The sequence below is a fragment of the Carassius gibelio genome, chromosome A8 (genome assembly GCF_023724105.1).
Source record: "Carassius gibelio isolate Cgi1373 ecotype wild population from Czech Republic chromosome A8, carGib1.2-hapl.c, whole genome shotgun sequence".
Lineage (NCBI taxonomy): Eukaryota > Metazoa > Chordata > Actinopteri > Cypriniformes > Cyprinidae > Carassius > Carassius gibelio.
In genome coordinates, this window is record NC_068378.1 from 8979020 (window position 1) to 8994369 (window position 15350).

The following is a 15350-nucleotide window of genomic DNA, read 5'->3' on the forward strand; positions in this document are numbered from 1 at the left end:
TATGTACAAGAACAGCCTGAATTCCTTGTGGCGTTCTCAGAGGAGTTGAAATTGTTCTCCTGTCAATTTTCCATGTAACATTTTCTGGCCACACAAACTCAAACATCTCGGTTCACCTCGTTTACAGCATGATGCTTTAGTCTGCTGGCAGTATTTATTTCTGAAAGTGTAAACCGTAAAACAGGCTTCACATTAGGGAAAAACTTAGCTTTAAGTGTGGTCTACTTTTGGAGTGTTTTGAACCCTACATTTAATTCATCACTTTATGTTAAACATGGTATCAACCAGAGAAGTTCTGCCACTTTTTATTCTGGGTACAATTATTCCTTACCCAGATCTGCACAGGACCACTTTGCTTGAACCAAGACCCCTCAACCTTTTTAACTCCAAGTTCCCTCATAGTCCAAGACAATATTCAAAGACCCCCGAAGATATTTCTGGTAATTCTGCTGCAAATTTTTATTTATTTTTCTTCTTTGCAGATAATAAAATTCCATAAAGACATTTTAATTACTGATTTTTTACATTTTACCAATACATTTACATGAATTTTGAAGTAACACATGATTTTAAAATGTTTTTACAAAAAAAAATGTGTATTTTACATGTAAAATGTGTATTCATTAAAAAATTCTTCCAGGTCTAAAAATCCCACTTTTAAAATTCACTTACACATCCAGATTTTTAAAGACTGTAATAACCCAGAGGCTGGATTCACAAAAAAATGTAAGAATAAAATTCATAAATGTAATATTTTGTATTGAAAAGAAATACTTAATAACTCTTAAAGACAATCTTTAAGACAAAACCTAATAAGATTTCAAATAGCATAACCTCCAACTGTAGATGCTTTAATTTAGAATAGTGTGATGATTATTATGGTGATATGGATACAGTCTAAAAAGCTGTGTGAGATCTACAGAACCCAGTATAGCTGCCATCAATTTCTGTATCATCACAGATAAAAAAAAAACTTTTCTGCATGTGTTTGTTGCAGATGTATGACGCTGCATATCTTTTGGTTTATTTTGAGTTGATTATATATATTTTTGTTTCAGCTGATCAAACTTGGCATTATGCTGTGACACTTGGGTCAGGACCGTGTCACGGTGTCTGGAGTAGCATCACGCAAACATTTTGCTAAGAATTTCTCTCTCGTTGTCTCTGCTTAAGTATTTGTCTACACATGCTGAACATCTGCGTCTGATGTACTTTTAGTAAATTGGTGTGTTCGTACACCACACACACATCACACACATCTGAATGAGATCGGTCACATGGTTTGTATCTGCCGATTTTCATAAGATACACTTTTGTACCTTTTAAGTACTAAAATATGGAGTCTTTGGGTACAAAGGTGTGGCTTTCGATAAATATTTGAGAACCATTGATCTAGGGACTTTATTTTTTAAGAAACGTATATCTTCTAAACAAATTTTACAAGCTTAATGAAACTCTGGTACATCAGGTTGATCCGAGGACACAAGAAAATATAGTAATACATTTACAGAAGAGGTGGATCGATTAAGTAACAAGGAAATCCTCATAACGCCCATTTTCCCATCTGTTTTGACCAGTGAGTAATGAATATTTTTTTCTCCACTAAAAATGCTAAACATTGTCAGTAGAGGATATTCCCGTTCCCACAGGGAGCACTGATTAATAAAAGCTGACATTGTCTTTACATCAGAATCAGTTTCTCCATTCGTCTTGCGATGATCCTCCCTTGAGTTAAACAAACGTTACTTGCAGCCGGTGATGATGTCATGCTCTCAAAGGCCTTGTTTTCCTCCTTTTCATGTTTTTTATATCATTGTGATGCAGCTTAGTGGTTAAAGATCTGGGTGGGTGAAGCCAAGTCTGTAGGTTTAAACCCCACAGAGGTTCTGAAGAGCTTTTGAGAAACGCCCACCATGCATTGCTCCAATCAAACCATTCAGTTTTTTAAAATAAAAAATGCTGACTACATCGTCTATAAATCCTGATCGCAGTAATAGATCTTCTCTTCTCAGAACAAACTCTTTACATCTCCACAAATCTCAGCTGAAGGCTTGGCTGCGGCGAGCGTATTAGACCCCGGTGCCAAAATTCAAAGTGCACAGTGTTTATTTTTCCCCCTGCGTGTGCCGCACTGCGTCCTCTGATGCATATTCATGCCATATGCACCATACAAAAATGAATCATGCGGCGGGAAACCCCAAAATGAAATGTTACGGCTTGCGTGTGGGAGGGAGTTGTCATGCACATGTGTGTGCCGCGAGGGTGCTAAATCAAAATCCTGGCAGCATAAGTGCGGTTTTTACATTATTATCCTAAACAAACCCGTGGCACGTCACTATATATAAAAAAAAAACAGTGCACAGTGTGTAGCTTTGGGTAGAGAAACCGTTATAAAAAGCAGGCTAGATCTAGTCACAGGCAATTGTGTGCAAATTTTAGTATGGAAAAAGCAGAGACTGTGTAAGAAGAAGGGGGAGATGGACCACTCACAGAAAAATGAACAAGAGAACTTGTAAAGCTCAAAATAGCATCTGTATGTTAGGAAGTACCACATTTCAGTGTAAAAAAAAAAAAAGGGCCAAACACCTTTTTTATGGTGATGAGGTCTGTACTTTTTTCCAATTACAATACACCGGCACAGCTAGACCAGTCTGAAATGTTTTGAAAAGCACCCCTCTGCATTGTCCTATAAGATGCTTAAATATATACTGAAATAGACAGACAAAAGGATGCCAATATTGGTGGTAGTTGGGGAATTAATCTGGTACAGACTGTTTGGAGAAAAGCAATCTTTTCGTTTGTTGTTTAGTCGTAGTATAAGTAGGATGTGATGGTTGGTCGGTGTGGCATTTGTCCCGTCCCTCCTCCACTGTGATTGGACAGATAAATAGTGAAGATGAGCACTGTGTTTTACCAGAAGCTTTTTTTGAACTCTCGGCGCACAGGAAAAAATGCTAAGTAGATGTTAAGTGCTAGTGGTGTTTTAAAAAACATAGAGACATAGAGCTCCCATTGAAAAGCATTGAAAATTGTTTTGCCCCCAGAAGAAAAATTTTGACAGACACAGCCTATAGGGGTTGTGAAGTACCACTGTTTTCGAAAATGTATTTGTGCATAACTAATAGTCATGAGCTGAGGGTCATCACAAGCAGCACCACTTCTGTGCTCCTTTACCATCTGTGCACTCACCACATTTTAAACCAAAGTGCCGCCCATGGTCTTGTCGAGAGTCTGGTGCGCGTGGATGTTTGTGTATGAGCAGTGCTGTCCTTGGGATGTTTCGAGGTCTTGATTACAGTATACAGATGAAAGCTAATCAGCCGCAGTGACCTGTGCCAGCCAGAGGAAAGACGTGTGTGGATGTGTGTGTTTGGGCTGTAAGGAAAAGCCTGTGATTGCACATGGACTTCCTTTCCTTTTCTTCTCATAACCTCAGTCCAACACAAACACAGCTTACATCCTCACACACACAGGGCAAGAAGGGAATGCACCCCTTCCCAGTAAAACAACACTTCACCAACACTATAAATGGTCAAGCACAAAAGCGATTGACCTGTTTGGATCTCAACTGCATTTCATTGCTCACTGGACAGACAAGATTGATTTTAAGTCAATTAATGGAATGGCTAAAGCAGTTTACGGTCTCTTCCCTCCACCCCCAAGTCTGAGTCTGTTATTTTCTCCCGTTTTGCTCTTGTTTGGGTTCGATAGCATTCCTGGCGAGCTTGTCTAGATCTTAACTGTGTGCTGTTGTGCTGCATCTAGAAGCAGATGAGAGTTGTGCCAGCTCGGTGTGTTACAGCTGCAGGCACTGAGCGCCTCATTTGAGTCTTAACGCTGTGTTTGGGGGGTTATCTTGTCATCTACATCTACCTGGGGCCTGGAAAATGCTTGCTTTTTTCACCAGATCCAAGTTTTGTTCAGCTTTCCTCTGTCAATCGGTGACGGTGGGCTCTTGTGAAGTCCCCCATCACTGGATCTTAACAGCGTTCCGTAGTACAGACTGTTATTGTAACCATTTTGCAATATGTTTAAGGTTTTAGGGTGTGAAGATTTTAAAGTTAAAAAGGTCAGTCTTGTGCACTTTGAGAATTCAAAGTTAAGAGCTCCAACCCATTTACAGTTATCAAATTGAATGGAATAAAAAGTCTTTGCATTGACTCAAACTAGTTTTTAGTTACTACTAGTAGTATTAGTAGTACTACTAATAATAATGCATTGATTATTTAATAACAAAATACTTGGTCATCATTGTTCATTATTGTCTGTATGATTTTTGTCAGTAACATTGTCAGATTAGACTTAATTTATTTATATACTATTTTTGACATGAAACGTAGGAGTCGGTTTATTTATGATTAAGCATTTGTATAAAATTAAATTGTGCTGTTTTAAAATATTTACAGTTATAGTTTTCATGCATGTTGTTTCGGAGTGTACTTTTATTTATTTATTAAATTTAAAATGATCACTTGGCTGATGCTAAAATTGAAAGAAAAAAACACACTTTGTACATTGAAGAACAGCCATATAGCCATCACTAAAGCTTAGAAACAGTCTAAAGATCTTCTACATACTGTATGCTTAGGAACATGCTACAAACCCTTTCATAACTGCTTGACAACTACATAGCAACACTAAAAGTGGTGTATTTTGCACAGGAAAATGAGCACCCCACTCACTTCCATTTTCTTTTCTCTTAAATTGTTTTCCATTTCCTCTTGGCAACGCTACATCAAAACTCAAACCAGTTCACACTTGGCCTGCATAGGTTTGTGATGGAGAAGTCTTTGGCATTGCCCATGGCTGGATGTGTGTGAGGGGAAAGCTTGATTTCATTTAAGCTGACTCATTTAATTCAGGGTTTGGTCAGTTGAATGATGCATCAAGGAAGAATTCAACGGATAGGGTCGATAAGCATTAACACTGAGAACTAGACTTGGAAAATATGTGACTGGTGTTTGCACCATGATGTTAGATGATTCAGACTCTTTTATCATCTTTTTGTGATCTCAGTTGTTGCACTAGATGTGGTTCAAGTCGACTCTGTTCAGAACTATACAATCTGATTTTGTTTCTGGTTCTGTTGCTGTCAAAATTTTGTTTGTTTCTGGTTTTCGTTCCTATATAAATGATAATGATAAAATCCTGAGTAGAAAGCCTTACAGTATGAAAGCATTTCTCAACTATGGACATGCAAATGCAAGCACTTGTAAACTGTTCCATGAAGCTCTGTTGAAAGCCTGGATGCCTTCGATGCCATCCAGCAGAAGTTTAGACTGCAGGAAGCTTTTGTTTGGATCGAGGGATAATGGGCACTTTCCTTCTCACAGCTTATCCAAATAAACGGATCCATATTTTGTCTCTGTGAAAAGTTGAGAGCAAAGAGTGTGTGAACCGTAACAGTACTTCAGGAAATATTACAGGATGTCAGATTGTGTTCTCCTTCACAGACTGATGCTTTCCTTTTATACGACTCCTCCTAGTGGTCAATAAACATCTCTCTCTACTGCCCTATACTAACCTTATTAACCTTAACACTGAAGCACTGAGCTGGATGATGACATCACTGAATTCAATGATGAAATGCCTTTTTGCATTATCGACAAACTATTTTCCTATTTATTGCTGTTCAGTTGCTTTGTCAAAATCTGTATTGTTAAAAGCACTATATAAATAAAGGTCACTTGAATTATTTATTAATCCATATTTAGAAAGGGTTTATCATATGCAGTTGCCTGTCAATTTTACATACACACAAAAACACCAGAATGAATGCATGCATGTGTGTGTGTGTGTGTGTGTGTGTGTATACATTCACCCAAACAACATCATCAAAAATGATTCTTGTTTCTTTTGTGTAGTCATATTTAATAAAGTTTGTTTAAATTATATCTCATGTTTAACCGCCATAGAGACATCAGAGCTAGAGGCGAATATTTGCTCTAAGCGGGCGGAAATGCTCTTGGCTGTACTTTTGTGAAATTTGATTGATTGAAGCCAAAAAGCCCCAGGTGGAAGTTGTCATTTGAAGCTGGAGGACAGACTCTGTTTAGTTGAGCTGGTGTCAGAAGAGCTGCCCAAGACAACATCCATCAGCAGTAGGGCCAAACATCTGTCACTCTCATCTGTTTCCAGCAGACATGCACGGCCATCAGGAACTCCCAAGACTGGCACGAAACCCTCTCCGCACAGCTGCTCCTCATGTAAATGTAGAATGAATGTGAAATTGATTGTATTCGGAGTCTCTGTGGCCAAGATTCCTGCTTAGATCACAGCTGAGATGATGACAGATCTGCATACTTCCAGCTTTAGTCACAATTCGGTTTTTCATCGATTCGTACTGATGTATGGGAAAAGCCATAAAGTGTTTATGAGTGTCTCTCAGTGTCTAAGCATCTGACAATCCCTTTCTCCTCGTCTGTTTAGTTGTCTTGGTCTCCCTGTCTTTGTTCTGTGTCCACATTTATTATTTTTGGAAGTTATTTAGAAGTTCCTCAGAGTTTATCAAACCATGTTATCCAGAGGAATTTGTCTGTTCGAAGTCTGTCTCTAGAACTGAATGCATACATCCTTGTATTTAATTATTTTTTTCTTATCAGCTAATGCAGCTATTTCCAGAGTATTCTATACTAAGTGTTGTGTGTCATATGTGTGGGATCTGCTCAATTTCCAGTCAGGAGCACTTTTGTCCTGGAATAGGAATATCATGATCAAACATTGTAGATTTTGGTAAAGTGTGATTCATGGTGTGGACTTTTAGTTTTATGGGTTGGATTTGGTATTGAAGGAAAAACGTTAATGTTATTAGTAATATATATATATATATATATGATATAGAATATTATAGAACTAAAATAAAATGATTATATATGAATTTGTTAATAGCACATGTCAACATGACTTGAAAATTCACCTGTTTTTGTTAAATGTCATTGATTTTATTGTGAATATATCCATGTGTTTTTTAAATCTTATAATATTTACTGTATTTTTAAGTCTATATGACTATATATAATTCAAATCCGGTCACACATTTAAGTTGCATCGGTGTATCAATTATGTGAAATACAGATAAATTAAGCACTTAAAACATTACAAACGCTATAAACATGTATTCTAGTTCTCATTCCACAACAAATCATATACAGGAATGAGAAGTAACATTAATTATAAATGCCAAACATTAGAAACATTAATTATAAATGCCAAGGCTTAACATATTTATTTGAAGTGAAGCTGAAACTACCAGCATGAGGGAAATGTGTTCTACAAATAAACCTGGACTGACTTACCTCTTTCATTCATTACAAATACATATATTTGAACTCCGCGCATGACTTGCATGCTCGATATTAATTGCAAATATTTAAGTCAAGCATATTTTAGATGATAAAAATGCTTCTTGTATTCTTGGAAAATGTGGCCATCAACAATTCATAATCTTCTGTTAATATACAAAAACTATGCTGGATTTCTCCAATCATTTATTCCACTTAAACCCCGCCCCATTCCTTACGGACGCATCTGCCTCAATCCAGTCAACAACCAACAGATAAAACCAAGATCCCACTCTACATTTTTTCTTTCAGTAATCTGTTACTCTTGGATGTATGTCACAAAACAGAAGAAAATATCAGGCGCTTTTTCATCATGACTTTAAATGACAATTCCTGATGTTTAAACTCTCACTCTGTTCTGGAGTGAATTTCACCGTTCTCACACAGATATATATGGCAGCTTTTCTGGCCTCTGGACTGTGCTCACACACACACACACACACACACACACACACACACACACACACAAGTTTGCTCAACCCCAGACATCTGTAAGCAGCTGCAGGTGCCTCAGCAGGGGGTATGAGACAGAGGGAAGATCCTGGGATTTTTCAGACATCTGTTAAACACACACACACACACACACATTAAGGTTTGATACGGCAGACACAGCAGACAGACTGCATTATCCTGACACTCAGAAACTGATGTGCTGTGTTTTGTGTGTTCTGCAGGAGATCTGTTCTGTGGATTTCCGCAGTAACTCGGTGTCCAGCCGGACTCCAACTCCTCCTGGACGATACTCCCCACACAGCCCCATCGAACGAGAGGTGCCCATGTCCCCTCGACGCAGGTACATATATACACACATCTGCCTTGAGCAGATGCTGCTTCTCCTGTCAGATCACACACACAATATTTTAAATCAATTGACAATCTAAATATATTTCTTATAAATAATTTGCATATGCCAACAAACAACTTACAGCATTTATTATTTTAAGAAAGGCTCCAAAATGGAAATATTTTTCGACATTTGACTTAACCTTGTAAACAGAGTAAATGGTTGAATAGAAATGACAAAAAGTGTCTTTAGAGAACAGACACACATAAGAAAGTTAAGTCTGGTAACATGATTAATTTCAAATTTTTTGTTGCGTTTTTAAAAACCATTAGAAGCACTAAATTAGTGCATTTAAAGTAACAGCCCTGCAGTTTATTTTTATCTTCCGCTGATAGATTTTACATGAACATTTCTGTACAGCAGCGGGATTCTGCAGTGTGATGTCTTTTTGATTCTGTTTTTTGAACAGATTTATTTTGGCTCTTTATGTCTGCTGTCTAAATGAGTCACAACATGGCTGGTGTCCCAAAAATTTTCTTTTTCCTTTTCTTTTTTCTCTTCTTTTCCACTTTGTCTTGCTTTCTACAAAAAGGATTATATCATTTCTGCAACCTTCTCCCTCTTCTGCACACCCATGATCCCACCTCCATTTTGTTCAACCAATAGGAACATGTCAAAAATGAGTAGCCACACCCCTTTTCTACTCTAAACCAATACGAGGCAGCCTGAACTCACACCTTTCAGACAGAAACTCTCAACTTTCTTATGTCTCGTCAATACTCGACAAAGAGCTGTGTGTGTGTGTTTGCTGTAGATTTGGATGTGTGTGTGTGAGCAGTTGTCACCGTAGGCTCTGTTCTTGTTCCAACAAGAGTTGAATTAGTTGGATAGGAATTTATCTTTGTTTGCTCTTGAGGTAAGTCCAAACTACTCAGGCATCTTCCTCGAACTTACAAAGCAATGACAGTCTAGTTTGCAGGGGGAGAAGAAATATGGTAATGTGAGTCTAGCGCGGCGCTCTGTAATGTAATGATGCTGTGTCGACTGTTTCACTGCTCCAGCTGAAGCCTGTTTAGCAAGACTGTAATAACTCAGCTGTGGGGGGTAAAGATGGATGGAAGGTTTTTTTTTTTTTTTTAAAAGCATGTTTTGAAGCTTTATATTGTACTGCCACAATAATCTTTACATTTACAGTACAGTACTTTGTTCCTCTATGGTATAACCCACTCTTTGGTATCAGTGGAAGCTGTGCACCTATAAAAATGTTGTTTTAGGTCCTGTGGATTGAGGTGACAACCCTGTGGGGGAACTGAGGGGTGCTGGGAGAGTTTTCAGGGGTCTGGTTTCAATTTGAAGCATGTCTCATTGAGCAGCCAGCATCGGTGTTCCTAGATGTACACGTAGAAATGTACTTTTGTCCTGCACACACTCAAACAGTCATGTCAGCTTTGACATGTTTGCTGTTATGTGGCTTTCTGGTGACAACCACTCCCAGAAACTCAGTTAAACATCATCTGATCAATCTCTGATTGTGTCATTTTCCACCCTTGTTTCACATTGCAGTAATGTGCAATCACTTCTTGTCAGGTTGAGAGTTCTGTCTGATAGTTTCGTCTGTTGGTTAATCATTTCTCAGCCCATGTCATGGCCTTTGTACACAGCAGAAATCCTGATAGCACTGGATTGACAACAAGCTGCACCAGCAAACTATCACCAGTCCACTGTAGGGGAAAAAAGGATCTGCATTCCTCATAACCAGCAGTTAAACTGGGTCAGAACAGTCCAGAGCAGCAATACCTGACACCTTAAATTCAGAATAAAATAATTATTGTTGGTTAGTTTAATTGTCAGTCCTGAACAAATGCACTCACTTCACCTCACCCTGCTCTAAGTTTAATATGTCATGCAGTTTCTAACAAACGTGATCCATTTGTTATACCTCCACTGATGTGCATTAAGAGTCTTTTTGTTTATTAAAAGTTAAAAGAGGGTATTAAGAATCATAACACTTAATGAACAAATCCTATGTACATTACTGTTCAGAAGTTTGGGGCCAGTAAAATTTTAATAAAAAAAAATAATTGTGCACATCTTGGCTGCATTTCTTCGATTAAAAAAATGCAATAAAACAGTAATATTGTGGAATGTAAAATAATTGTTTATATTAGAATATATTTCAAAATCTAATGTATTCCTGTGGTGTCAAAGCTCTTCAGTGCTGCGTGATTCTTCAGAAATCATTGTAATATTATGATTTGCAGCTGAAGAAACATTTTCAACAGATTATCAAAAATGTGCTGCTTAATATTTTTGTGGAAATAATTATTTCAGGGTTCTTTGATTAATAGAAAGTTTAAAAGGACATCATTTTGTAACAAATGACTTTACAGTCACTTTTGAACAATTTAATGTATTAATGTGTAAAAAATAACATTACTGACCCCAGCTTTAGAGCAGTAGTGTATGTGTGTGGTTAAAATGTGAATTACCCTCATATGTCTGTATTTTTTCCTTTAGGCTGTATGGCAGTCGCCCAATAGATGTAAAGCAGTAATACTGTAGAATGCCAGTGTGTGAGAAAGCGCTGTGTTTATGACCGTGCATAAAAGTGCAGCTGTTAACCTCCCAATGGATACTACTGTAACTGAACTAATTTGTTTACTGGACTTGTCATTATAAGACACACACGCTACACACACACTTTCTCAAAGGCCCACTCTCATATTCTGCCTCCGGTCCTTTCCTTTCTTTATTTGTCATGTCAGCATAAGGCTATTCAAACATCAGACTTCATGAAGTGTTCTGTTATCATATCTCTTATTACACTACAAAAGCTAGTGTTGTGTTTTAAGGTGGTGTCAAATTGAATGAAATCTCTTTTTCTCTTTCAGTTCGGACTTTGCCATGCAGAGGTTTGACAGAGACTCGGAGGTGTTCAAGATGATTCAGGAGAACAAAGAATCCCGCTCGACTCCTCGCCAGTCCAGCACTTTCAAGATGCTTCAGGAGGTGCTGGAGGCTGACGAGAAAGGTGAGACGTGCACACTTTTTTTCTTTCTCCATTCAGTTTGTCTAACAACAATGCTTGTAAGACAGCAAATACAGAGTACTTTGTGAAATTGTTGTCTTCAGCTATTCCATGAGCAGGTTTTAAGCACACACTAGCATCTTAAAGCCCATTAAAGGTGGGCTTTAGGCACAGACGATGAGGGCGGTGGTGGAAGATAACGGATGTTGCTCCAGGTGCTGAATGTTTTGTCTTTATGGTGCATGATTTATTTTGTTTTCACAGAGGGCACCATCCCGTTTCCAAGCAAGCTGTCGCCCAGCCCCTCCAAGACCACGTCTTCTGTTGCTGGTGTGCAGAAATACCACACCTGTGAAAAATGCGGCACCAGTATAGTGTAAGATAAAACGCTGGAATCCCTCAGTTTCTGCACACACTCCACTGAATGTCCTCTGCACAGGCACGCTGGGATTGCATAAGAGGTTGAGCCGGTAACTTAATGAAAGTGTTGTGTGACGTTTAGCCTTCAAGGAATTGTCATTCTCATCACCTCTTCGCATTTAAGTCGATGATTGAGTACGATTGAGACAAAATCATCTCGGTGGTTATTCATTCGTATTATATTACCCTGTGAGAATTCCACATCAACACCTTCATTAGGTGAGAGAAACACCTGGAGGTGGGCGTGTCTTGACAGACCCTTGACCAAACCAGCTGTTTCCAAACCGAATGAGCTGCAAACCTACACAGTCCTTTAAAGTGCCTTAAACACCTTCCCAACAGGAAGACCGTTCCAGAAGGTACCAACTTTTGACCACAATCTAATTTAGTACTGTACAAGTACTCCCACAATGCACCTCATGAAGTTGGATGACAGATTTAACAGGAGGAGACAGAAAAGCTCAAGTATAAGAGAACTGTGATTAGTTTTAGGCACTACACTGAGCTATTTCATAGTTTTAGATATTCATTTAGCATCATATGCATTTGTGGAGAAGACAATCCCAGAATGTATTGAGCTGAGTGGGGAAAAAAACCCAACATAATTGTACCTGATTAAAAGACAGCCATCAGTTAAACCATTGGCTGAAAGTCTTGATGCGTATAGCACACAATATCGGAAACACTTCTGGAGTTTCAAAGTCTTCAGATTGGTTGAATTATACAGGATTTCTGGGAGATGTGTGTCTAATCTTTAACATTCTGCCTAGACACAAAAAAGCCGTGATGCCGAACCGCCTCATGGAAGAAGAAAGCCGTCGTGCTTACAACTGTGATGATTAGCACTTATCAGGGTCAACTAAACTGGATTTTCAAAAGTGTGTGAAATGTCAAGTTTGTGGCATAGACTCTTTAAAATACATCTGAGAGTTTAACACACTGGTCTGTTATTGTGGCACATTTCCACGCCCCTAAACATGATGCGGCACAATTAGTTGCGTTACCTGTCAGTCTTATGCTCTCTTGGGTGGTCCTTGGCCTTTCAAAGTGCCCAGGTTCCCAGACCTTCTGCTGTCAGTCTGAAGTTCTGGCTACGCGAGACTAGAATAAACTTTACACTAGGTTTTCAAGGTTTCCCCGAACACAACAACACAGTTAAACAGAAACATGCGCACTGTTGCTAGATGCGTGACAAATTAAAAACAATATGTTCTCAAATATTATTAAACTATATCAAAAGAGTGTGATGTCCTCCAGCTGGATGGAATCAAAGTCTGAAGAACTCGTGATTTAGTTGCAAAAGTTGTTGTATTCCAGCATTTAGAAGATAAAGAAGCTAATTAGGTTTTGAAACCGAGCTCTTGTGTTCAGTGACTTAAACGGTTCTGTTTCTCCTTCCTCTTTCAGCACTCAAGCCGTGAGGATCACAGACGACCGCTTCCGTCACCCAGAGTGCTACACCTGTACAGAATGCGGGCTCAACCTAAAGATGCGCGGCCACTTCTGGGCAGAGGACAACATGTACTGCGAGAAACACGCCAGAGAAAGATACCAGGGTCCCGGCAGTAACTATCCCTCCGTCGTGTCCCCACACCACTGAGACGCCCGGTCCACCGCCCTCCTGACACCACCTCCAGCTCCTCTGGTTGGCTGCGAGCCTTGAGAGGAGAAGACGGTGATGTCATTGCTATGTTGTCCAATTGGAGCCAAATTGAGCGTTTGGCGTAATGTCACTTGAAGCTTTGGGAGCCAGCACTGTTGTGTCCTCTCCTCCAGTTATTATACACCCCTCAAATAGAGACTGTAAGCTTTGATCTGTTGGATTTGGAAGGGGCGTCTGTGTTAGTGCCTGCTATTTCTAAGTCAACATATTACAGTTGAATTTCTACATTTGCCTGCCAGTTCCACGTGTTGTATTATGCTTTGAAAACAGCTTGGTTTTCAATAGACATTTATCTTGGGTTTATCTTTAATAGTCTTTAATTTTTTTTTTTTCTAATTTGTAGAGCTTTTCCATATAGCGAGACTCAAATGGTGAGATGCATCAAGTGGGCATCAGCAGCGCTAATGCACACAGGACTGGTTTCCTTAATGTACTTGTGTGTGAATAGTTGCAAACAGCTTCATTTATTTCAGCTTGCACTTGTTAATGAAGGGTTTAATGATTACTTGGAAGTGATTCTTAGTTTGATATATATTTCTCCCTTCATAAAAATAAACTATTATCTACAACAAGTCCTCCATTCACACAGAAGCATGCATTTAGATCTCTGCATAGTTTATATGCCATTTGCATTGTATTAAATAAGGGATATCTAAGAAATGTGTACATTTAATGTTTCTCCTTAAACTGTATGTGGACTAAGTGGAGGGTTTTGCACGCACTTGTTTGTGTTCAAGGTTGCATGTTTCATTTGGACTGTGTTGTGTATTTTCGGGTGCGAGATGATCAATCACACTCTGGTACACTACAAGAGAAAGGGTTTATTAGAGTGAAAAAAATTGAAACATTTGTGGATCAACTATGTCGGATGAATCATGAAGCCTCACATTGTGTTTGTAGGGTTGCCTCTCTTTAACTTTTCCATTTCAAATAAAAAACTTTCTGATTATCAGTGGATGTTTGAATTAATTGTCTGTTTAGCTGTATTAGGGTATTTTGGTCACATCACATTAATTAGCGAAAAAATTTTTTTTTCAATTCTTACCAAAGGAACTTATAGTTTAAGTTAACTCTGATATTTTTCTCATTAAAAAGAGTGACACCTCAAGAGTTTTTTGAGGTGCTTTCTATCATTCATTTGCTCCCCATGAAGCTCGCTCTTCTGTTGAGCACAGAAGTGCAGCAATTATAGGATGCTCCGCTATTTAATTATCTAATTATCTTATATGCTTTAAAATGTCAATAAAAAATCGAAACGTGAAATAAAATAAGCAAATACTATTAAAGCATATGAAAGAATAGTCAGAATGGTCAAAGGGATAGTTCACCCAAAAATCATAATTATGTCATTAATAACTCACCCTTATGTTGTTCCAAACCAGTGAGACCTCTGTTCGTCTTTCGGAACAGAGTTTAAGATATTTTAGATTTGGTCCGAGAGCTCTCAGTCCCTCCATTGAAGCTGTGTGTACGGTATACTGTACATGTCCAGAAAGGTAAGAAAAACATCAAAGTAGTCCATGTGACATCAGAGGGTCAGTTAGGATTTTTTAAAGAATCGAAAATATTCTGGTCTAAAAATAGCAAAAATTATGACTTTATTCAGCATTGTCTTCTCTTCCGTGTCTGTTGTGAGAGAGTTCAAAACAAAGCAGTTTGTGATATCCGGTTCACGAACGAATCATTCGATGTAACCGGATCTTTTTGAACCAGTTCACCAAATCGAACTGAATCATTTTAAATGGTTCGCGTCTCCAATAAGCATTAATCCACAAATGACTTAAGATGTTAACTTTTTTAATGTGGCTGACACTCCCTCTTTGTCGTTTTTACGGAGGTCTTACTGGTTTGGAACAACATGAAGGTGAGTTATTAATGACATGATTTTGATTTTTTGGGTGAACCATCCCTTTAAGTTCCAGCCAAACATCATCACCTCAGAAAGATCAAAGATGATCTCAAATGACCGGTAAGTGTACAGTCAGTAGATGATTGATTGAAGCTATCAGCAAGAAGACCCTGTGAAACATTGTTAAAAAAAACTTTAGTTGAAAACTTGTGGGATGCCATTAAAAACGCAGTTTCTGAAGAAAACCCCTAAAATTCACAGGAACT

The 15350-nt window shown here is 38.4% G+C and overlaps 1 protein-coding gene across 2 annotated transcripts in view; it reads left to right on the top strand.

Annotated features, from left to right (window-relative positions):
- Positions 1–14187, top strand: part of LOC128018355 (PDZ and LIM domain protein 2-like) — a 53424-nt gene extending 39237 nt beyond the window's left edge. For both annotated transcript variants that reach the window (XM_052603829.1, XM_052603828.1), the window contains exons 7-10: positions 8015–8133; positions 11016–11155; positions 11417–11528; positions 12980–14187. In XM_052603829.1, the coding sequence (XP_052459789.1) occupies positions 8015–8133; positions 11016–11155; positions 11417–11528; positions 12980–13172 (564 nt within the window). In that variant the 3' untranslated portion in view covers positions 13173–14187. The remainder of the gene's footprint in view (positions 1–8014; positions 8134–11015; positions 11156–11416; positions 11529–12979) is intronic.
- Positions 14188–15350: the final 1163 nt, after the last annotated feature.